The 25645-nt window shown below is 41.5% G+C and overlaps 1 protein-coding gene across 3 annotated transcripts in view; it reads right to left on the reverse strand.

Annotated features, from left to right (window-relative positions):
• The window catches only part of LOC105936989 (kinesin-like protein KIF26B), a 40320-nt gene extending 15008 nt beyond the window's left edge, over positions 1-25312 (reverse strand). For 2 of the 3 annotated variants that reach the window (XM_036147060.1, XM_036147059.1), the window contains exons 1-11: positions 25027-25312; positions 24450-24815; positions 18101-18577; positions 11771-11892; positions 10532-10703; positions 7752-7961; positions 7320-7413; positions 4687-4958; positions 3114-3291; positions 2414-2552; positions 176-332 (exon numbers count right to left, since the gene is read on the reverse strand). In XM_036147060.1, the coding sequence (XP_036002953.1) occupies positions 176-332; positions 2414-2552; positions 3114-3291; positions 4687-4958; positions 7320-7413; positions 7752-7961; positions 10532-10703; positions 11771-11892; positions 18101-18577; positions 24450-24815; positions 25027-25086 (2247 nt within the window). In that variant the 5' untranslated portion in view covers positions 25087-25312. The remainder of the gene's footprint in view (positions 1-175; positions 333-2413; positions 2553-3113; positions 3292-4686; positions 4959-7319; positions 7414-7751; positions 7962-10531; positions 10704-11770; positions 11893-18100; positions 18578-24449; positions 24816-25026) is intronic. The other variant, XM_036147058.1, reaches the window with a different exon arrangement.
• Between the last annotated feature and the right edge of the window lie 333 nt (positions 25313-25645).

Here is a 25645-nt window from a genome sequence, read left to right on the forward strand (position 1 = left end):
GACAGCTATCTCTCTTTCTTTGTCCAAGTTGCAAGTTTTAAAGCCCTGTTCAGGTTTCAATTCTTAATTTCTATGTATCCATAGATATTGTTAACAGTTCTCCACAAAGACTAACAAATTGGGACTTCTACTAGACTAATTAGCTTGCATGCAGTAAGTAGCTATCGTGTCATACCTTTGTCCTCTTTTGTGTCCTACGAATGCGAGAAGCCAGCTGAATGGTAGAGAAGGACTCTTGAAGATGTGCTAATGAGTCAGCAACTTGGCCAATCACAGCAATGTGGCAGCTTGAAGGCATGGATTCCCGAAGCAGCATCGCCAGCTTACTAGACCTGTGCACATATCCAGACGATAAACTTCATACATCCAGTCTGCTGTTATATGAATATACATCTAAACTTAAAATTATTCATACTACTGAAATATTTAGATGTATTGTAGCCAAGAAGTTATTTTCTGTTCAGGAAAGAGACACACAACATAATGTAAAAGAGGTATCATTATGGAAAATATTGTTTATTAGTTTTTATTCACATTTGAACTAAAATGCTACGTCCAAAATTATTCATACCCTTCTCCATAAGGTACATAAAAAAGCCTGTTTTGACTATTACAGCAACTGAAGGTCTCCTGTTTTGCCAATAAGCTGTGTGTTTTGGGTCATTGTCATGCTGTAACATCTCATGTTTCCCAAGATTAGGTTTCTCTGGCTGATGTTGCAGAGAATCGTGTTGTAGTTTTAGATTTTTTTTTCATGGCATTTAGTTTGATTAAATTGCCTTTCTTGCTGGCTGAAAAAACAACAACTAAGGGTTATGTTCCCATCAACAGCCTCGGCTGTGTGGGTAGAGTTCTTGGTTTTTAATGCTTCTTCTGTTTTACACCAAATGAACGCTAAATCATTGTGGAAAAACAATTCAATTCTGAGCACGAAACAGGAGGCTAGAAGTCGTTTTCTTTCCCAGATGAAAATAAAATAAAAAAAATCCAGGGAGGCATTTATAAGCCTTGCTCAGATATGTGGCTTCCTTCTTCTTTTTTCATCTTTTGCCTTTCAGGGGTTGCCACAGCAAGTCATCTGTCTCTATCTAACCCTATTTCTGCATCTTCTTCTCTCACATCAAAAACATTCACAAACTCTAACAATAAATATCCTCTTCGGTCCATCCCCGTCACTCCCAAAGAGAACCTCAATGTCTCCGTTTCTGCTCCCTCCGGCTCTGCCTGCCATCTCTTCCTCACTGCCACCGTAGCTAAACCCTAGATAGAACATTGCTGGTCTCACCACCATCTTCTAAACCTTTCCTTTCATTCTTGCCAATTTATCTGACATATGATCACCTTAATGAATGCATAAAGATGAGGAATGACAGGACATACACTGCAGAAAGGCCAGATCATGACACCTACTCTCAGTCCTAGATTCTTGCCTTTCCTTTTCTCTTCCTGCCTATGGGCACATCTGCCTTCTCTTCATCCTCTGCTGACCCATAATATCCCAGTTTCCACCAGTACCCTGCCATTCACCAGCTTCTTGTGGCAGTCGTAGTTAACCCGGGCCTTGACCTCGATGGCGGTTATGTTATTAACTCGCATGGTAAATTTGGTAAAAGTTTTACACCGGATGCCCTTCCTCTTGCAACCCTCTGTATCTATCCAGGTTTTGGAGCAGCACAATTAGGACATAGGCATTAGATAGGCAGCTTCCTCTTTGGTCTGAAATTGTTGTTGCCACTAGCATGGCCAACATTATTTTAGATGGCTTTGGCGGTAATCATTTGCTAACTCTCTCACTATTAGCCTTGACCAGTGCAGATGTTTGTTTTTTTTTCACCTACTCTCACTTTTCTATGATTTCTACAGACTGGGATGTCTTGAATTTGTTCATAATACTTTGTTTTGTGCCTACTAGAACGTGAAGAGTTGAAGATATGTCCTCATAGCACTGTCCAAACTTGTGAGCAGCAACAATGCCCTGTCCTCACAGAGCTCTTTTGTTTAGACAGCAGGCATAACTTAAAACAAATCAGCTGTTGAGTTGAAAGAAGTTGATGTTCCCATTTAATCAGGCTCATTAAGATGCCTTGGGACAGAACAGACTACCTATAACTCTGTAGAACGTGGAATTTTCCAACAGGCTATTACCATTTATGTTAGGTATGAATAATTTTGGACGTCTCACCCACAGAAATTGTTTCCTTTAGTTCTGAAATCTATGCCATCTTGAAGTATCGTGTTTTGGCACAGATCACATTTTGGGATTAACTTCACGAACACATCCCTTACATTATTTCTACTAATTTTGTAAGATTAGTCTGACAGTAATGCTGTGTGAATGTTGAACAAAGTGGACTTTAGAGACATATATTTCACAAATGTTTGCACCAATGTCATTTTGGAAATACAATCTTACTTGCTGGGGATGGTTTTATGTCCGCTTAGCAGAGCCAACACAATAGGGCCCAAGTCAGAATGAGGAAGTTTATTTTTGCTCACACCCCTCATCCCACTGCACACATCAATTAAGGTCAACTTAGTGGTTCCCCTTGAACCTGAGAATGGAAATCAAACAGAGACAGCAAAGGTTGGTAGTAAATGTAAATAAGAACATTATAAATGACATAGCTAAATATTAGAAGCACTAGGTTGTTGAACCAGAAGTGGAAAATAATTTATTGGAGAATGCATAACGAAGAGTCACGCTGCGTCCCAAATTTGACTCGGATGTCAGAACTGTTGTGTTCCAAGTTGGAAAAATTAACAGGAATAAAAAAAATTTAATTCCCTGATTTTGGAATTTCAACACTAATCCAATTAACGAAAGAAACACATTAGCTGCAGTAGAGAACAGTGTATTTGCTCTTCTGACATGTTGTATCTCTATAAAGCAGGAGAACAGTACTGTACATCAAAATGATAATTTATGCAATACTACCATAAGAAAGGGCAATTGCATTTATTTGCATGAACTTCTCTGTTTGACAAGCTGCATTCAAGTAAACATTACTCACACGTTTACTTAACATCTCAAATTTTTTTTTATAAAGACTAGTATAGTAGCTCCTCTTTAATTCACCATTTAAAAAGCAGGAAGAAAGAAATTCTGTGAAAACCTTTTCCAATGGTGCTGCTTTCAGTACGAGGAGGCTGGACGTAAAGGGTGAAGAACATCACAGAGCTGTGACACAGGTAAGTAATAAAGTCGGTGTGACGACGTGCTGCGATGGCTGCGTCCAGGAGGGAAGCCGCTCGCTCCGCCGTGGGAGCCTTCACACGGTTGTGGTTACGTAACTAGAGAGATGGTAGAAAATAATATGCATATTTAACTTTTACATCTGATAAACACACACTAGCATTGCATATATATATGTATATATATATATATATATATATATATATATATATATATATATATATATATATATATAGAGATAGATAGATAGATAGATAGATAGATAGATAGATAGATAGATAGATAGATAGATAGATAGATAGATAGATAGATATATATAGATATAGATATATATATAGATATATATAGATATAGATATAGATATAGATATAGATATAGATATAGAGAAGATAGTTGCACATAGTTTCACATAGTACTAGCAGAGTTACTACTAGAGGTTTTTTTTTGTTTTGGGGAGGTCGTTCCTTGGCTAATTCAATTTACAAGAGAGGAACGACCATATTGTTTTCTGTTCTGAAAAATTATTTAAATGTAAAATATAGGGTGGTTACAAAAGATATTGTTTGCAGATAAAGATGCCTGTATTGATCAAAAAAGTCGTTTTTCAACTAAAAAAACTCATTAAGGTGGGCTGTGATATTTCCATGTGGACAGAATAAGCCTAAATTTTAATCTGCCTTGACTTCTGAGGTTTTTCTGCAAGTGTTTTCAACCTTTTTGAAGACAATTTTTCATTTTCACAGAAATTTGATTACGAGATTTCACCACTTCAGCAATCAATGAGCAGGAGGTCGGCTACACCCTGGCCATCAGTCCATTGTAAACACAGGGACATGAGAACACACCTGAGTTGCTGGAGAAAACCCAGACATGCACAAATGCAAGAGAAAAACATCACATAAAAAGGCTTAAACTGAGTTTTTTTTGGAAAACCTCCTTCCTATTATGAAACCATGCTGGATGGGGATAATATAACGGATTTAATATCTCATTCAGACTTTTAATACTATAACAAACTATATTACACAATAATTTCCCTAAATTGAGAGAGCAGTCTGCTTCAAATATTTTTTTTAAACAAGCAAAGAAAAGCTTATGTCTGATGTGAACTTCTCCCACATAAGTAAACTGAAATTATTTCATTGGTGTATTCATAAATCTTAATAAGTTGGGTGTTGTTGTTTTTGTGTGCAGGAAACGGCTTCTTGACTCAGTTGCAGGAGCTGTAAAATAGCACTCTGTTGGATTCTAATTCTTTAAATGGAGTCTTTGATGGGTTGCCAACAAAGCGGAGCCAAAAGATGCCGTTGCATTAACAGCCAGTAATGCACTCGCACCTCTCTGGTGGCTGGATTTAACCTTGTTTACAAAGATGGATTGGACTGTAAGGACTCATTTGTATAAAATCTCTTTTTATACAGATTGGGCTGTTCGCTTGGTTTAGTTCCACCTCTAAAACTTTTCTGTCACAAACCACGAATATTTCCTCACACCTGTATCCCATTGACTGGGTCCTCCGTGACTTTGATGTGGGCTTTTGGGCTGCCCGTTACGCCGCCCGGCGAGGGGACCACCTCCCCCAGCAGATCTCTTAAGGTATCCTCTTCGCCGCAGCAGAGCTCGACGGCGGACACTGAGACCGTCAGATCGGTCCACGTCTTCTCCCGGCGGAGCTCGATGGCGCTGTACAGCCAGGAGATGGCACAGGGAATCAGGCCGAGCTTCTGGAGGTTGTCGCCGCTCCCCACCATGCTGGACCAAGATGCTTAGGAAAACAGCGGAGGAGTCAGGATGTTCGCAATCATCATACAAAAACATGAAAAAGTTGTTTAGTATGATGAATCTTCACAGCTCTTCTGAGCCTATTTCAATGCACCCCTGTTCTGAATGCTGCCTTTTTTTTTTTTTTTTTTTTTTTTTTTTTTTTTTTTTTTTTTACAATTTCAGTGTTCTGCTGCATCAGGACCAGGTACATCAGCTCATATGTTTATTTATTAATTCATACTAAAGGATCTGCTAATCATCTGTGTGTTCAATTTCATATCCTCACCTCTTGAGGGCCCTCAATTGGTCAGATTAATGTTAGTCGGATTAATCGGGCCGTTAGCAGCGTCACAAATTTGATTTTCATTTTCATGCACCCCGCGGTACGTGAAGCATCTGGCATTGCTGAGATTGCTGAGGGGCACACATGTTGAATCTGTGGCAGAATTTCAGCAGGACGCGGCTTGTGGTGTTGCTATAGTGCAGACGTCCAATTAGAGAAAGCTGTTTATCCTCAACACAGCCGGCCTTCGGACCTTTGCTGCCTGTCTTCCTTCTGTTTCTGCCCTTTTCTCATCTGATTACTGTGAGTTAAAGGCCATTAGCACCACAGAATGTAAAAAAAAAATGAATAACAAAAGTAGGTTTTGAGGCTGCCTAGTCAAAGTCTGGACTTAAATCCGGTTGGTTTTAGGTCCATTCTACACTTGGTCTCAGCCGTTGCTGCCAAAGGACATCAGTGGCGCCTCCAGAAATATTTCAGAGGGGGGGCCAGATGGAGTCACTTAAACTCTTGGGGTGGCACTGAAACTAAAAGCTGTAATTTCAGGATTTATTCTACAATTGTAGTAATGCTGCATGTAGAAATCTACCAGAAAGACTTAAGTAAACACCTACTAATATATTTTGGTTTTTAATGGTTTTCTGAGTTTTTAATGTTCCAAATGATCTAATGTGCATACACCAATAACAGTACAGTTAACATTTTGAGTTGAACAACAATTCCTTATTGTTGGTACTTTAGGAATAAGGTGTACATTTATTCATTTATTGAAAAACAAATCAGTTGCTAGGGCAAAGTAGATACTGGCAGATACCAATAAAAATGTGATAGAAGCTCAGGAAGAGCGTCTGTCTTGCTGGCTGTGCATGATGGGATGAAATGCTAAACTGATGCTAATACAATTTACACTGGCAAGTGGGGTGGCCAGGACATGGAATGGGGGGGCCATGGCCACCCCTGGCCACCCCCTGGTGGTCGCCCCTGAAGGACTTATAACCAGTTGTTGGGTTTAGGGAGCAGTTACCTTTTCACACAGGCACCTGCTGGTTTATAGAGATTTCTCTCACATCCACTTGGGATATCTTTGTCTGATATTAACATTTATTTAAGAAACATTTGTATGACAAAAGAAATCTAGGGGCAAATCATTTTTTTTTACCAGTAGCATATTTGTCAGACCAGAACCTTCCTACAAAAAGCCCAAAAAGCTGGAGTGGTGCCGCGTTGTGACTCCTTGTGCACTCTTGCCCTACATTCGTTGTGAGATAAGGGCCTGCTTTACCTTCTCTTGTCTTATCCAAACTCTAATTGAATGAGGATAAGAGAATTGGTTTACTCCAATTAAAGGGCCGAGCTGCCCGCCGTTATTCAGGGGGAATGGTATTCTGCTTAGGAGATTGATATCCCTCTGGCTGCGGGCCACATGCACTCCATATCGGCCGACTAATTCAATCAGATTTACGGAGAGTGGCGTCATGTGAAAAAGCAGCTACAAGGAGACCCTGTCCTTACCACGTGTGTGTGTGTGTGTGTGTGTCATGGTGTGTGTGTGTCATGGTGTGTGTGGCACAAATCTATTAAATCCCTGCACCAGCGCTAAGTGCAGTGTCCCATCTTCCTAATAGAAACATATTACAGCCCACTTTGGTTTCAGAAAAACCTCTTTGTGTCCTTTTGAGCATGGAAGAAGTATTTTTCAAAAAATATCCATATATGATTTACAAAAGGGCTTTCTTTTTTCTTTTTTTTTTTACAAAAAGGTGAAAAAAAGTATGATAAAGGTCAGATAGTTGAAATGGCTCAGCTGTGATAAACCAGGAGCAGACACAAAGATGGCCCCGGGGGGAGGGAGGGAAAAAAAAAAGCAAAGAAGCAGAGGATGTGGAACAAAGGTTGATGTGAGGACGCAGAGAGACAACAGAGACATGGAGTTTAAGTAATAGGGAAAGATTGAATGATAGCAAGAGTGCCGCAGGACAGCAGGAGGAGGGGTGGGGACGGGCTTTCACGTTTATAAAAGCGTCCCACGCCCATCTTGGGATTTTAACCTGTGGCCTCCCGCAGCGACCGATGACTCACCCACATCAGCGCATCCTAAGCCCAGAACGCATCCATCGCTGCCGCTGAGGACGCAGCGGATGACATCAGCCAAGACGCCTGCGCACACTTCAGCCTGGGCAACAGAACAAAGGACAGGGTGATCGATCTCGGCCCTGAAAATGTGCTCGCAGTCCAGCCCAGAACCCAGAGCAGGAGGGGGAGCTCACACAGGTTTTCAATTCTCCCCCGAGCTTAGGCACATGTAAGCCGAGCCGCAGACTCTTACCAGGGGGAGTGGTATCAGTTTTCTGGTCATTAGAGAGACGGGGCGAGACCGCAGTGGTTTGTACAGTTATATACAGAGGGATGGATGGATGGACACTACAGCTAAATAGGACGGATCTAAACCCGGACTGAAGCGACAAAATGTGAAACCTGTCTCCAATAAGAGAGAGAAAGAGAGAACCGAACCTGTCCTGAATCCTGAGAATAAGCTGCATCAAAGTTAAAGGTCTTCAGGGGACGTTTTCTTTCCCGGCCCAGAGTCATCGTGCTGTGCGATAGGTTTTTGGTGAGCGGATCCACTATGGTGACTCTCTTCCTGGACGGGTCAATCCGAAGGACAGGTGGCTGGCCGTGGCTCTCCGACAGCAGCCGGCTCACCCTCAGCACGACTTTGACCTGAGCACAGAAGGGAAAGGAGAAAGAGGGCCATGCTGATGTCTCCTGTATACACCGGGCGCCGGTGACCCTGTTAAATCTCAGATTGCACAAAGAATATCTGTTGGGTTGAGAAAGCTAGGAAGCTTGGGCCGGAGGCAGGACAATTTGTCCAAACTGTTTCAAAAGATCCCGTTCCACAGCCAGAAGAACCAGACACACGTTGCCGTGTCCCTGCCAGGCACATTACAGCACGTCTGGGATCCATCTTCAATCTACTAAGAGGAACAAGTAGATGTGTACAAAACACTAGACCGACGCTTTCTCCAGAAGTATCTCAATTATCTGATCCTTCAGTGGGTCAGTTATCCATCACGCACAGTCAGTCACAGAGAGAGTAGTTGTAGGATTAAATTTTAGCTATTTACTTATTCAGTAGAGCTGCGCGGCTAAATTAGCATAGCATATGATCTGGCTACGTTTTCAGCTAATGCTAAGTCGTGCGTTATTTGGGCTGAAGGAGAAAGACAGAACTTTTTACAATTTGGAGAGGAAAACCGACTGGTTACGTAACGAACGTGAGAAAACTGCATAACTTATTCATCCACAAGCTGCTCTGCTTTGACTTTGCAGCAAACGATTAGGGAATCGTTCATGTTTAAGTAGCTAAGACGCTGTTTTCTGTTGAACAGTAAACCTCAGCTGCGAAGGAAAAGAAAACTTGAGAGAACAAAGCATTGGTGTCACAAAGGATTAGTGTGGAGTAATGGGAAGGTGGGAGTGAGATAATGTCCTTTTTTAGTGCCGCCACTTGTTCTAACTGGCATCGTCTCGTTGGGCATTTCTTTCGTGGCCTCTCGCTGACTAACAAAACATCCAAATACTTCATAACCTCACAGTGGCAGTCACAAATAGCTTTGAAACAAGGGTAGATGTATTTCACAGTATTCACGGGGACGCTTTTTTATGCTTCGTGTACAACCGCATTACAACCACACACGTTGGAATCAAATGTAGAATTATAAATCTGAAAAGTGTGGCATGCATGTGCGTTCGTCCCCCTTTACTCTGACACCTCTCAATAATGTCCAGTGCAACAAATTGCCTCCAGGAGTCATCTGATTTGTAGCTAGAGTCTATATGAGGGAGCTTTATTGGAGTAGATGCAAACTTTATGACTGGAGGAAGTGTTGACACGGTATATCCCTCTTACCACACTGTTCCTACGGTGAGACGTGATGGCAGCATCATGCTGACGGGATGCATTTAGTCTTAGGCAGAATTGGTAAGAGTTTATGTTGATATAAAGACTTTTATACTTCGTTAAAGGAGACTTTAATCTAATCCAATGCCTTCAGGCACCTAAATCTCTTTTTTTTTTTTTTGCAGATAAGTGGATTGAAAAATAAAGCAGCCGCCATCCATCACTGTGCAGTTGTAAATGCACCCACTCAGCCAAAGAACGTGGTTTAGAACATGCAGGAATGTAAGCAGAGATAGGCAGAGTCAATTACCCAGGCCAGTGTATGACTCTGATGTTTATCTTCCCCATTAGCATCTTTCCTGCTCCCTCTTCTTTATCTTCTCCTATGTCTATCCTTCCAATGTTACGCTCCCTTTCCAGCACGCAACGCGTAATGAGCGGATCCTCCTGCGTTCAATAACTTAGCTCCGCAAGATCAAAATTAGACATAAGCATCATGACACCCGGGCAAATATAGTCGTCTGGACGTTGCACAGGACCGCGTTACACTACGGTGAGATCATCCCGTATCGACAGCCACGCTCCTGCAACACGATAAGCTCTTAGTATCTGTAACGGACTTTTACAGCCTCCCTCCACGAGCATTTTAAACCTTAAGCAAGAACGGGGGAACGGTCCCTAACCGTTTTAAACATGCGTTAAACTCCATTCGTAAGTGGCTGAATAATTCAGGAGGAGATTTCACAGGCAGAGGAAGCCCTCCACGGCACTCAGCGCTGCGCAGCCTCGCTCGGCAAGGAGGGGCCGCCGACAGGGTCTGTCCGAGCCCACAACTGGAACGCCACGGCAGACTTCAAGAGTCCGTCTCTGAGACAAAAGGGGAGGGCTGGCAGCCATATTGATCTCCTCGGTTTCTCTCCCAGAGGAGGTGAGGAGAAAGGCGGGGAGAAACAGGATGGAGACATTAGCACCACATTACAGTGAATCAGGAAGGCGGAGTGATATAGGATCCCCGCCAAATTGACTGAGATCTCTTTAAGCTGCAACGCAGGTGGTGGGAAGACACTTCCAAGGGGCAGTTTGTGGGAAAGGAGGGGGCATATGTTAAAGGAACTGTAGGACACCAATACAGAACTATTCTACGTACAGGATGTAGTATAAGCTACAAATATACCCAATGCATCTTTTTTTTTTTTAGAACAGTGTCAGTGAATTATTCATCTGCTTATTTCTAAAGCTGAAGTTTAATTTCGTGCTTTACTAAGTCAGTCGATCGAGTAAAACCAGTAAGCAGACGTCAGAAAACGGCTGCAGGCGTTTCAAACCAAACACGCTTCGCTGCAAAACCGCAGCTCGGCTCTCGGATGCATCAGAATTTGAAGTGAACCTTGCCAACGTCGGGCGAGTCTCTGCTTCTAGCGGCAGCTTGGAGCAAGCAGGGGGGGAGCGGCGGCGGGCTTTTCTGGACGATCTCCCTGAAGCAGGTGGAGTGATTGGAGGGAGCTGGATCCGAGGCCTGGCCCTTTTTCCTCAACGTCAGGCTGAGCTTCTCCGCCGCCCTGCAGGGAACGGAGGGAGGCGGTGTCAGATGTACCGGCGCTGAATGTACTAATGTGACTAATACAACACCATGAAAACACTCCCGCCACACTTAGAAATCCCGGAGCTCAAATGTATCTAAGAAATAAATATAGATTTGTATTTCCCAGGACTCTCCTATTAGTGACAGCTAAAGAAACACACACACTTCTGGTCTTTAGCAGGTTCTGGAATGGCTGAACCTGATCTCTATATAGAAGTAATAGATCCAACAATCATTCCTCGTTTACTAAATAAAGAGGAAGCTTTAATCACAAAGTAGTCAGAAAAAGAAAATATTCCAGACGAGCTGTTGTTCCTTTAAACACAACCTTGCTAACCTAAAGTCATTCTGACATATTCTTTTTTAGGGAAGAGATTTTCCTCAGGCAACCATTCTACAGGACCCATCTTGTGTTGAGTCCATTTCTGTTTGTCCTTTCATAAACTTTAACATTTCCATGCTCACTGAGGCATGTGGAGTCTGAAACGGAGCTGTTTGTGCGTTCTCGGAGCATTGCGGGGGTTCCTTGGGAATATCAGCTACTGTCATGCATCTTTTCCACAAGTGAATATTTGTTTCTCTCTGTAGAGCGAAGGACTTCAGAACATTTGGAAATGGATTTAGAAACTCTTCCCAGATTGGTGCGCAGCCACGCTTGCTAATAATCATTTAATGATCAACTAGGCGGACATTCCTCGTTGTGTTTGCTTTACATAAACAAAGCAATTTATTTATTGTGTCGCTTAATTTATAGTTACTAATTTCTGCTCGAACCTCCATGTTAAATTAAAAAAAATGCATCAAAAAAGATACAAACTGGACATGCTTACATATGGATACATGAGTGTTGGTTTTTACTACATCAAAAACCAGTCTTATATTAAAAAAAAATCCCTCTAAACTGTAAATAATTAAGTAAAAAATCTATATATTTCAAATTTAATTGGTGATTTTGTGCTTTTTTAATGAAGAAGCAGCTCAGTGACCGGATATGGCTCTATTATAACATTTCCTATCATTATAGCCCAATTTCAACAGCCTCACCTGGCCAAAAGGGACATGGCAGCAGTGTTGGCGATGGTCACCACCCTGGAGATGTGAGGGATCTTGGAGGTTGTCTGAACAGCCCCAGCATCACCGCAGGTCGCCATGGCATCGTTGGCCTTCTGCTGTTAGGAGAAAGCTCATCACTCATTATATAAATACCCCAACCTGTAGTTACTTTCCAAAATCTGATACAAAGGGGAATTGTCGCGTCAAGGGAATCGCTTAGGTGCTTCTGCGTAAGTAGGCCATCTAAGGCTCAGCGCACATGCTGTAAACAAACACCATATTTGTTCCATCGCGGATGGAGGCAGCTGCATCCAGAATTTTGAGGAATATGTTGTGAAGCGTCGGAGCTGAGGCCGTATTAACGATGCCCCTACCTCTGATCCGCACACTACAGAGAAAACAAGAGGTTATGTAAAGGAAGTCCAACATTTAGCTGTAGCTCCAGTGCATGACCCCAAGCATCTAGCAGAACCCAGTCAGCTTGACGAGGGGTCAGCCACCGACACCTGGAATATTACCGATTATGGCGAAAATAATAACTATAAATATTCAGGTCAACCATAAAATCACTGTTATTTGTCACAAGTACCTGATTTTTTTGCCACTTATTTTCATTCAAGTATTAAACTAGCTGCTTTTTTTCTTCCAAGGCAAGTCAAGGCAAATTTATTTGTGTTGTATTTCAGTATAAGTACAACACAAAGTGCTTTACATGATTAAAACATAGGAACATAAACGCAAGTTGGATTAAAATACAGAAAAATTTCAACAAAATAAAACAAAAAAGCAAATATGAATAAATAAAAAAAACAGTTGGTCTACAAACTTAAACTAATGATGTTTCGGTTAAGAGTTTAACTATAATACTCAAAGGCAACCCTAAAAAAATGTTTTTAATCTTGATTTAAAATAACTCAGGCTTTCAAAAAAAGCTATATATAATAATCATCCAAAAAAAAATATTATTAAATAAATAAAATAAAAATACAGCGTAAATTGCTTATTTGACAATGCTTTAGACATTTAATGTTTGTTTAAATTAGTCATTTGGAATTATTACCTCGAATCTGTGTTATATCATTGGATTTTTCCTACTCTGAGTCACTAAACAGCTGTTCCTATTTGGACTATTTGGACTGACTGCCGGTCAGTCTTAGCCTCGCGAGACCATCCTGATCTCGCGAGCTTTCAAGGTTTCACTCGCAGATCAGTCTGGATACTCTCCATTGAAGAAAATTTGGAGCCGTTCACCAAACGAACGTCCAATCAGCGTTGGCTTTGAGGCGGGTTGAGGTGTGACGCAACGAGGAGCGACAGTTCAGTCTAAAGAACATGGCGGCTTCAGCCGATGAAACTAGCGTTAGCGTGGCTATCGAGCAAGTTTTATCGGAATTACAGAGTATTTCTTTGCTGAGCTAACGAGCCTTTACCTGCAGCAGCAAGAGTAGCTTGGCTTGTGGTCGTCGCTCGTCGAGAGCGACGACGAATCTGATTGGTTTATTTGGCCCGTCTATCACCAGCATAGGCCAATCAGCTAACCAGTATTTTCGCCCCTTCCCAAAATTACTTCAACGGAAGGTTTCCAGATGGATATGCGGAGCAAATCCATCTGGCGGAGTCAGGTAAGGTCAGTCTTCCCCGCTGCAACACAGTTGCAGAAAGCCGCAATACTGCTCTGACAAACCTTCCTCTGAAACAGGAGCAGTGGTCATTAATTTCAGTCAACTAGAACATCTTCAGTGAACTTGCATCTTTCTTTTCTTGAGGATTATTTTCATGGGAGGCAGTCGGCTGAAGAGGCAGTCTCACCCTAAGTCTCTCCCTCTCTGATTTGCGTTGCTGAAAATCCGGCTTCTCGCGTGTTTTCTATTGGGTTAATTCAACTCAGTCCAGGCTACTGTTACAAAAAGGTGTTTCTCTCGCTTTACTAATAATATAGGGCTTTGGTTTGACTGATGCTTTCGCTCTGCTCTGCACTCCCAGCTGCTGAAGGACTCCGCCACAGACTGCAGCCTCTTCCCGGATTCTGTTTGCACTGTTATTGCAAAGCTTATTTGTTATCATACTAATGTGGCAAACTAAGTAAAACTGCATTACATTGCTTTTGTAATGGTTCAGTGCAGTGATTGAAATTTAAATATACATTCGATTCCTTGCCCAGCCCTTGCGTGGCTAGCTACGCTTGTCCCGGCGGCTTCTATCTAACCCCACGTTTTTCTGTGTCTCAAGCTGCTCTACAGGCAGCATGACCACATGAGCTTAGTTTTCTGTGAGTAACGGCCAGTCATTATGTGCCAATTAGGGCCAGTAGAGATGTGCTGTGGTGGTTGGGAATAAGACGTGGCTGATGGAGACCCAAGGTAAAATGCATCATTTATAAATACCTCCCTGCCCCTCCGCTTCTGTTCTTCATGACCCATTAGATTCTGCATCTTTATTCTCTCTCTGCTCGAGATCTGTTCTGTACTTGCACTTGTATGTTCCAGTATCATCTCCGGGTTTTTTTTTTCTCTCCACCCCCATTCTCCCATCCTTCTCTCTCCTGCTCTGCTTCGACCTCCACATTTCCTTGCCTTGCAGTATTTTATCCCCGAGGAATGGTCCCCTGCGGATCTGCTAATGTGTTGTGCAGCGACCTCAAAAATCAAACTGTTTGTTGACATTTTTTTCTTTTCACACTTGCCATCAAGGTCCGTCTTTGGTTGATCCAAACAGAAGGCGACAGCTAACTGAATCGGTGCGCACCTCTCGCACCCACAGGCTTTGATCGGATCGTACATCCTTTCTCTGTTTCCACGTAAACACTGATTGGCAGCGACAGGCTCTGATGCACTCACGGACTCGTGTGCAGGAAATTAACTCCTTATCCAGAGTAGGACATTTGGCTGTCTTTCGGTGCTGCCCGGGGCACATTTGTGTACACGCTGCCAAAGGAATGTGGCCATATGCCACCTCTGACGTGGTCTGTATCAACAAATCCCAGTGAGTCCCGAATGTGTCCCTAATATTACTGAGTTACTGCAAGTTGTAGATTTAAAGGAAGCAGCTAAATAATTAGCGAAGGCTACATTTCTACATTGAATGCAAAGTGGTACAAAGAGAGCCTAAAGAGAAATTTGCTTTTGTCTTTTGCAAATGACTTCATCACGAAGCATGTTTTATAGTGTGCAGCTTTTCCTTATCCCTTAAACATTAGGGGCATTTTTCTGGCTTGTTTTTCCCTAAATAATCTAAACCTGTAAATACAGACTCACAAGAAAGATCCTGTTTGCACATAGTTTACTGCTCTGAAGGAACAATCCACATTACAAGCAGTTGGGTGTAAGAACTGACAAAAGAGGGCTGTGTAAACGACTGAAATAGCAGCGATCGTCTGTCTAGCGCAGGCAACAGAGGACATAGCGAGCAGCATCACGGGTGGAGTGATGGTGTTATTGTTTCATTACTAGAGCGTCTCACAATCACTCAAAGATAGTGAGTGGAGTTCACTAGGTATAGAGGATTCCTTGTAAATACATTAGACAGCCTCGCCAGCAGCTGATGGAGTTTGATTGTGGTTTGCGTAAGGCCCGGTGGTTATATAGTGCAAGAGACTGATGCGCAGATGCATGAGGACTCAAACACGCATGAGGAAGGTTCCAGTTGGTCCCACCAAGGAAGCATGGTCTTTTATGCACCAAGCACTACAGAACAATGTGATAAAACAACCTGCAGTCCAGACACAGGGATTGGACTGGTTAGTCTAATTACCCAGGTCTTGATAACTGGATTCAGACATACTAAGGTGTTCAAGGTCTAAAACGTAGACTATCCTTAACATATTCCATAAACAAAAGCCATGGGCTGATAAGAGGTACTGAGTCATGTTTAGCAAAGAGGTATGCATTCCGATGATACTCATGTGCTAATATGATGGTGTCGATGGGAGACGACCAATCTTGCCCAACATAGTCAGAAACGTGATTAATCTGACAGCGGGTGTGGGGAACCCCGGTATGACTTGTGGTCCCCTCTGAGAGTGATTCAGGGGGCCCACAAATAAAACTCAAGGATAGAAACATTCTGCATCTAAATCCCTCCCACTTCCCGAGACAGAACCAGGGTACAGTCTTAAAGAAGACAATGCCCGTCCACAAACAGAACATGTATCTATGGATCGTCTGCATTAGGCCTTACCCTGAACAGACAGGTTCTTTCATCAGTCCTCTTTCAAATGCATAGGATCTAATTGTACACTTCAAACCTGTCCTTATCTAGTGAGTGCTGGTCGGGACTCCCCAGGGGGTCACGAGACACCTTTTTGTTGCTTATGTGCTAAGAACATTTATATTTCCTTATTTGTGAAACCAATGCCAAAGTATAACTTTACAAGATGCTCGACATCTTTCTAGGCTTAGAATTTGAGAATCCCTGATCTAGAGGATCAGTTGTTACACATGTGGGTCAACATGCCTCAGAAGACAGTTTTCCACACCAACCACCTGGTGTATCAGGCCCAAGAGATATCCATTTAGTCCGATATTCCAGTCATTGCAGTACATAACACTACCTTTGAGCATGTGCAGTTTCAGTTATTTTCTCTCAGTAATTTTCTTTCTTAAATATATTTAGTCATCAGTAAGTGTTGTAGAAATGCTGTACCAGTGTTACTCCTCCCCAATGCAGTGGAGATTGGAATCTTTTAAGCATTATGACAAGATTTAGGATTCATGTTTTGCAAGAAGCATTTCAAATTTCATTTGGTTTGAGTATTTACTCCAGACCAGGGTAAAGAGAACAAAATATGATGATTCTCAAGTGTTTTAACGCCAATACAACAATGCCCAAAACAGAATCCTGCTTTTAAGAAAATATCCTCAGAATAAAATTCATTGGCACTTATTTGGGTTTTAAAGAGATGTTCTCAGTTCTTGGTAGATAAAAGGAGCTTACAGACAAGATGGAAATGATTTGTCAACACTGTGAGAATACCACAACTGGCTAACTCTTAGCTCCTAACAAAGCTAGCGCAGGCAGCTGCTTCACAAACTTTCTATTTCTGCGGACTTGAAGGCAGAAATAGCGTCTGGACTACATCTTAAATTTTAAATATTTAGACAAAGCTAACCCAGACTGGGTAATTCTAAACTTATTATAGATTCTTTAAAAAAATATCTATCATTTGTGAAAACATTTAAGCCTTTTGTCTTAGTTCTATCAAAAGTATTTTTAAATTCTTATCTAATTCTGAGGCGCAGTGGTGACACAGAGCGTGCGACCCAAGTACAGACGCCTCAGTCTTCGATGTTCCCGTCCCGGGTTCGGGAACCGTTTCCGCATGTTTCCCCTTCTCTCGCAACCCCTTTAGCTGTCAAATAAAGTCCACTAGGGACAAAAAAATGTAAACGAATAAAATATTATCTAATTCTTATACAAATAATAACTTTTATTGTCATGTGAGATGAATATATTGTTACACGGGTTTTTTTGTCTTTGATTTATACATCCAGAGATTCATTTTCCAGATGCCCTGACTTGTTACATTTTGTACCACCCCAGATGAAATCCCCAAATTTATTTCAACTTTAAGCAAATTGTTTTCATCACTTTTTCCAATTAATTGTTGGCCCACCACATATTCTCAGTTCAAATTATTAAATATCACATGCAGTCACTGCCAAAGTTGTAAAATTGGTCATCCCAGTCTCATTTTCGTTTACATCACAAAAGCCTGTCATGTTAACAGGGGTGTGAAGAATTTTGAGAGCCACTGTAGTTTCTGTCATGTGCCTCAATCATCTGCTTGCAAACTCAACCCATGGAGTAGACTGGCTTTGAACACAATTATGCTGGGAATTAAGAGTGAAAAGTGAGAAACGGCTGTACTTAAAGGAGTTGAGGTTCGCTTTTGGCAAATTATGGTTAAAAGTATTAAAGCAAACAAAGTGTCCTCTCACTCACCTTGTCTTGTTAAATGTAACAGCCAGTCACTGGGGGTGGGGCGGCGAACGGGGCACCTTCCATCATATTAATGCATATTTTAAAAGCCACAATTTTAAATATGGCTCCCATCTCTATTGATCACAAGTGCTTTTTGACTGGCCGGCTTTTATGACGGGTAAATCATGACCCTATTCCATTCCATTAGGAAAAGGACTTTTAAAGAACGTGCACGTCGGAGGGATCGAAACAGGCCCTTATTCGGCGCTATGAATCTTTGGCCTGCCGACACGTGCACTCGTAAAGACATGCATTATCCATATAGCTCATTAAAAGGGGGGAGTGGAAACTGGGAAATGTGTTATATAGGGGGTAGAGCTTGGAGAAAGCTTTTAGGGGTACCTGATGGTGAGAATTCATGGTGACACCATCTGGATTGGACACTGATTTAGAGGCCACCAGCTGCTGCTGCTCCTCCACCCAGCGGTCCATATCGGGGTTGGGGAGCTTGGGCCCCCTTCGTCTGAGGGTTTGAGGAGTCCTCTGGGGCGTCCTGGGGCTCCGTGGGCTGTGCGGGCTGTGTGTTTGACCGTACGGTGGCTGCTGCTGCTGTACAGCCTCCCTGGAGAACCTGTTTCCATGCTTTGTCCCACTGTGTCCCAGCACTGCGCCGGCGCTGAGGCTGGCTGCAGGAGGAGGCTTAGCTAATGACTGGCCCCGACTCAGCGCCAGGAGGATGGCCTCCTGCTTGAGCTGGTTCAGGCTAGCACCGCAGGCTCCGCACTGGCCCAGCTCCCTCTCTCTGCTCCTGGGCTCCACGTTGGAATGGCCGTGGACACGGAGGTTGTCGTGAAGAAAGGCTGACAGGTCGCTTGTTTCCTGCAGAGTTAAAAGATAAAAATGATTACAAGCTGAAGAAGAACCTGTAAGATTGTTAAACGTCTGCCTGTGTTTGCAGAACAACAAGTAATGATTACAGCAAATACAGATTAATACTGTACTCACGCAGAAAGTTTTTTTTTTTTTTTTTGCGGCACACAGTACATCAAAGAAATGCATTTTATGTGCAAACAACCTTTGATGTGGTCAAATGCAGACGTCTGCTTTATCCAGTAGTCTCGCTGTCTTTCCTTAACTAAAAGGTTTGCAGTGTGTATAAGAGACAAATATCAGGAGCTCAAATCCAAAAATGATGTCATAATGAAGTGTCTTTAAACGTCAGTCACTTGATAAACACCAAAAAACAATTTATTTTTTCATGTTTTGTGTTAAGACTGAGATGCATTTTCATATTTTCTTTTAGAGCACTACTTGGTAAACATTTTCACAGAATGTTCTAAAATCACACATCAGATATGTAATTTTGTCCTTTTTTTTTGTATCTCGCTGAAAATAACCTCATGAGGGAGATGCACTCACAGAAGTCTGGACTCTTGGCAAAGAAAGCATAAAAGAAGTAACTCAAAGGGCATCAATATGTATTTGCTGCACTTTTAAAACAGATCGAACGAGTTGTGTAAGGAACCCTGGACCATTTCATGGCACCACGAAAAAAAGTGATCGAATCATCACTGTTCACAATCACAGTGATCTAAAACACGGGGGAGATAAACAGGGAGCCGGTGTGTCTATTTGTGCTTCAGTGAGATGAGCAGTCACTCTGTTTTAGCATTTTGTATGACAAACTACATGCTGTTCACTAACTGTCTTGAGTTGAAACTCGGAGATCAAACGTATTTTCAAAAGGCCCCCGTGAAGAGATGGCCTTAAAGCAGTTCAGCTCGTCAGCTCATTGTGTTGAAAAACTGCTGCTGACATCTCAGATGTCGGCCTGGGCCCTCGGCTGTCAAATCTAAGGACCACAAACTCAACAATCATCTGACTTTTCATCCTGGGAAAGTCGCTTCTTAGAGCTTCCTCGCATTTTGTCACGTCGCACCTTAATGTGTGTATTTCACTGAGTTTGCATTTGATGTCTGTGAAGTGGAATGAAAATGATACATGTTTTTTTCTTTTTGTTTTTTTATTTGTTTGGTTATTTTTACTAATAAAAATCTGAACCGTGTGCTGTGCATTTCTATTTTACTCCTTTATATGCTAATATCCCTAAGTAAAATCCAGAGGCGCCAGTTGCCTTCAGAAGCAACCCAACTGGAGGCCCGTTGTGTTTAAATAATCTGAGTATAAATGCAGCTGCTCACTGTGGGACTCAGAGGTTTGTTAGAGAACATTAGAGACCATCATGGAAATCAAGAAACACAGCAGACAGGTCAGGGAGAACGTTGTGGAGAAGTCTAAACCAGGGTTACGTTCTGAAACAGCATCCTGAGCTTTGACCATCTCACAAAGCACAGTTCTGATTCTGAATAGTTCCTTCATACTCAAATCATTCGTGGATTTCACAGTGCTCTAATGCACCATTGTGATATTTCCATTTTATTTCATTTGTTTCATATTAAAAGGGGGGATTTACAATCTTGGAATGAAATTCCAATGCCCTTCCAAGCAACTCTTTTTTTTTTTTTTTTTTTTGAAAAAGTCAGACAGTACAAGACACCACGAATTTCAGTTTCAAGCATCCAGCATGCCAAAGTCCGTAAGGCGTCTGTGTAGGGTAGTGTAGAAGCTGCGGAGAGCCGTCGCTCTGACGGGAGAATCTGTTACAGGAAAAGGTTCAGTAGTCCACTCTACAAATCTGTCCACTAGCTGACATAGAAACCGTGTTGCAGAAGGTGCTCTCTAGTAAAGGCAGACCAAAATTGAACATTTTAGCTCACAGGTTAAATTTTCTGCTTGGAGGAAAGCAGAAACATGAACGCGGGATGACCAAATGAAACATGGCGTTGGCAGAATCATGCTTGGTGGAGGATGTTTTCTCGTGTGGAAACAGGAAACACAATCAGACCCTCTACATGTCCAGAATCACAGTAGGATAGTAGTTTAAATCGGTGGTTCTCAATTCTGCTCCTCAGAGCTCGTCATCTTGCATGTTTTAGGGGTTTCCCTGCAGCCACACACCCGACTTACATGAATTGGCGATCAACAGCCTTCCACTGCACTTAGTGGCGTGCTGGGGAGGTTATGCAATCACACACACCTAAAACATGGAGGACAGTGAGCCTTGAGGAACAGAACTGAGAACCACCGGTTTAGATCCAAGTATATCTATGTATATGCATGTATATCTATGTTTGAATGACCCAGTCAAAGTCCAGATCTAAATCCAATTGAGAATATTTAGCAAAACTTGAAGATTACTTTTTATGAGTGCTCTTCGTCCAGTCTCACTTGGAAGATGTATAGAACAATAAAAGCAAAATGAAAAGCTAAACCACAAAAGAGACTGAGCTTCCCATCTTGGTGAGCCCATAGAAAAAAAAAAAAAGATGATGATATCATAGAGCCACGAAGCTTTTGAGAAGTAACAGTCTTGATCAATAAGCCTGAAAGGAGCTAACTGGCTTATCGGGTTTCTACCGACCATGTCAATGGCCGCTCGCTCCAGCCTCCCTCCCTTCCTCACTCCCTGAAACATCAAGACCACCGCGCAACCATCCCACTTAAGAGGACAAAAATAAATAGTCTTTCCTCAGCGGGGAGGGCCAAAGATGACACAGAGATGTCGCCATGAAATATTCATGTCCATCTGAAAGCACTCACACAGGAATGTCACAGGTTTGCTGCGTGAGTTAGGGCCTGAGTGATGGATGGTGACCATGTCGGACGTACAGAGGAGCATTCCTCTAAGAGGCAGCAAGATGGCGAGACTGATGTGGCCACATGAGCATTAAAGCGCTAGTTAATAGCTGTTGAACGGGTGACAAAAAGCATGTAAAGAGGGTCAGCAATTCTCGCTGTATCTCAGTTCCGCAACAAAGAATTGCTTTCAGTTTTCTTTCATTTGATTTATGTTGTGTTTTTTTTTGTTGAAAAATTAATTAATTCCACAAATAAATAATGAAGCTTTTCACGTTGTTCCCTTTTTCTTTTCTTTTTTTTTTTTGCTTCATCCAAGAGAAGCCTTCAATGGCTACATGGAGGAAAAGAAAGCCGTCAAAGTCAGACAAATTTACAACTGACTTATCTGAGTGGTTTGAATTTAGCCCAAAAACAGTTCCACATTTTGCATGTATGAAACTGTTCAGGTTCAGTCACTGAAAACAACATATTTTTAAATAAATTCCCACAAAATTTCTCACATATATTTAATTCATACTCAGCTAACGCTGTTAGCTAGTTCTGAAGATCATTTTTCTCCTCTAGTTTTTCCTCCGCGATCCGTTTAAGATTAAGATGTAAAACGTTGTTGAAATTCCCCTAAACTTTTTTAATGTGTTCACTTAAACCTTTTCTCTAACTACCACAGCTAAGGTGATTTTAGGTAAAGCATTAAGAATTTCTTTAAAATATCAAAATTTAAATCAAGTAAATTAGTTTGTAACTGTTATGTCCATGGTTAAATTCTGACAAGAATATCTATTTTGGTGGCAAACATCAAAGCATGCAAGCAGAATCTAACCGAAGGCGTTAGCTCAGTCAGCTGCTATTCTCATACGTCGCGCACAGAACTCCATACTCCATACTAGCATACCTAGTTGGATTATTGATATTAATACTGGCTTAATAAAAGTTAAGAACTGTCTTAATACTTGTGGATGCGAAAGTTTCCTTGTTGGAACTGAAATTTTCTTTGTTTTCAGCTATAGCTAGTTTAGCGATGGTCAAACTTGCTAGCCAGCTGACCTTCTTAACCATAGATGTCATATTCGTAGATGCGTGGTTGGCGGGTTCTGCCTATGCTGCGATGTGTCAGAGCGTCCGCCATGTTGAATGTGGCAAATCTGCTGTTAGACTCAGTTACTTAAACAGTATCAAAGGGACTTTAATCTCAGAATATACTTTGTATTGGTAATATTTTTATTTTTGTAATATTACACGTTTATTTTCGTATCCCTTTAGCTTCATTCTCCTGAATTTATTCTCATAAAGAATAAAAATAATTAAAATAATCTAACCTGGCCCTATTACTCCAGGAGTGGAATAATTCTGCAAACTGTGAACATTCTGGAAATGTTCCCTCTTAATTCTCATAATATGACGTTTTTCTCATAACATTATCACTTTTGTGTTTTCTTTTGTTTTTTGTTTTTACTTTGTTGTTCTAGGTCTTTTTTCTCATATTAGTAACTTTACCTCTTTAATACTCCCCCAAAAAGTCAGTATCTAAAGGTTCACATGTGACACATTTTTATGAAATAATGAAGACCACAATGTTTAGATTTAACAAATTGATCAATATATTCATAACACATACACATAAACACACCCACATACACACACACACACATATATATATATATATATATATATATATATATATATATATATATATATATATATATATATATATATATGTATGTGTGTGTGTATAGACAGCTATAATCTGGACCTATAGTTATATATAATCACACAGCTATTTATTTGGCTTATTTATAATACTTGAAAATCTGTATATGCACATCTATGTCTAAATACAATAGTCTGTACTGTATGCAAGCTAAAAACCTTGAAAAAGAATGGTCTTGCACAGCTTTTTCCTAGTGTTGCCACTCTGCAGCTTTAGTGTGTCCAGTTTTGCAACATGGTGCAGCATTAGTTTATAGAAGGCAGATACTAGCGAAATCAGCCCGAATACATTTCCATGCAGCACAGGAATGAGGCATCTTCTCTGATCCACGTTCACTACAACAGAACTTAACTTATTTCTACCACATACAATATGGAACTGACGTTGACGTGCGAACCTGCGCCCAACGACACGTCTAAGTATATGATGTCTATGTTCTTAACCCTGAGGCTAAATTCTTTAAATCAATTTGACTGGATTAATTCCAGCTATTTATTTAGTGACCGACATCAAGACCGACATCTTCAATTAAAGAATCTAATGTGAAGATAGTATTTAACCCAAAATAAAACAGTTGATGTTTGGAGAATCAAGCATTATTGATTTACTGTGCAGGCCCATGAGTTTAATAGCTAACATTCAATACCTTCCAAAAGTCATATCTAAAGCGCATCCAAACATTTGATGTTAATAATATCATACACATTGAGATCTGTTATATTTATTCATACATTCATAGCTTTTACTTATTCAGACTAATTAGAAATGTGAGCCAACTGCTAAAGTGTCAACTTTATTTAGATGTCTTGCAGGGAAACTAGTAAAAAAAATTTAAATCTGAGCTGTAGCTGAAATATTAAGTTCCTACATATCATACAAAACACACACACATACACACATCTGTGTGCGTGTGTGTGTGTGTGTGTGTGTGTGTGTGTGTGTGTGTGTGTGTGTGTGTGTGTGTGTGTGTGTGTGTGTGTGTGTGTGTGTGTGTGTGTGTGTGTGTGTGTGTGTGCGTGCGCCTTCATGGAAATCAAAATGGTGCTTTGGCTGCCATAGACATGCCAAACATATTTGCCTTGCCAAAGGTGGCTTTATGCCGAAAAATCCTCCCTTGGTGCTCGTGCTCGACGCTTTAATATTTATTTCACTGATTTTAAGGTATTATATACAAATTATTTACACCATATATGTACACAAAGAGCGAGAGGGCTTACTCCTGTGATAAATCTGATTCTGATTTTAAACAAACTCACTATAGTGTGTACCAGCCACCATAACCAGCTTGTTGATATAAATGCACTGCCTACTGTACCGTCCTCCATCGCAGCATCAGTCACTGACCTTGCAGGAGAAGTGATGGTGGACAGCCAGACTCAGAGCTTGCTTCTTCAGAGCAACAAGAGCCGCGGAGCACTTCTCGCAGCACGCAACTTTCCGATCGGACCTCCCAGAGCCGGGATGCAGAGCCGACGCTGCGCCCCTGCAAGTTGTCCCACTTCCAAAAGACATCCTTATGCGTTCTCCCAGCGACCCCGGGAGGGACTTGTAGGACGGGACCTCGCCCGCTCTCTGGCACATATTCCGACCTGGATCGTCCCTGGGCCCCCCGGAGCCCTCGGGAGTGGGGCGCTCCTCCTGTTGGCACTGTCTCCGACTGATGAAGCCAGGGAAGCCGCCGGAGTCACAGTGATGCTGCACTTCTGCGCTCTAAGAAATAAATCATCATGAAGAGGATGGATGTGGGCTTTGGCAGAGGAAAATTAGATATCAATCGACGTGGGCAACTGTAACCACACCCTAATGTTTTTTTCCCCCTATAGTGCCACATGGTGCGCTTTATCTAAAGAAGAAGAAAAAAAAAAAAACATCCTCTTCAGTTTTCCAGAATTTTTCATAACAATCAATAAATCTCACCTATCCAGTGCGCTCCTCGGACGGCAGCAGAAAACCTCTCCCCTCTTCCAGTCACAGAGGACATAACTTGTAAATATTTAAAAAGATGTTCCAACAAAGGCGGGGCGCGTTTTTGGTTAACTCGGCCAAAGCTCCGGATATCCAAAACAAATGCCGCGCAGTCATGTTAAGGTTCAGGAGACAACTTTCCAAAAGTGACCGGCTGGACCCACCAAATGAAGAGATGGTGCGATGACAGGAGCACGGAGGAAAGTGAGCGCACCACAGAGCGCTTTCTCCACGCACCCTGCTGTTCACGTGAACTCCTCAGGGGGGCAGTAATGAGCAAGACATCAAGCAACTATCTATCTATCTATCTATCTATCTATCTATCTATCTATCTATCTATATATATATATATATATATATATATATATATATATATATATACATATATATATATATACATATATATATATATATATATATATATATATATCTATATATATATCTATATATATATATATAGATAGATAGATAGATAGATAGATAGATAGATAGAGAGGTGGGTAGAGTAACCGCAAATTTTACTTAAGAGTAAAAAGTTGTCACCCAAGAAATGACTCAAGTAAGAGTAAAAAAGT

The sequence above is a fragment of the Fundulus heteroclitus genome, chromosome 15 (genome assembly GCF_011125445.2).
Source record: "Fundulus heteroclitus isolate FHET01 chromosome 15, MU-UCD_Fhet_4.1, whole genome shotgun sequence".
Lineage (NCBI taxonomy): Eukaryota > Metazoa > Chordata > Actinopteri > Cyprinodontiformes > Fundulidae > Fundulus > Fundulus heteroclitus.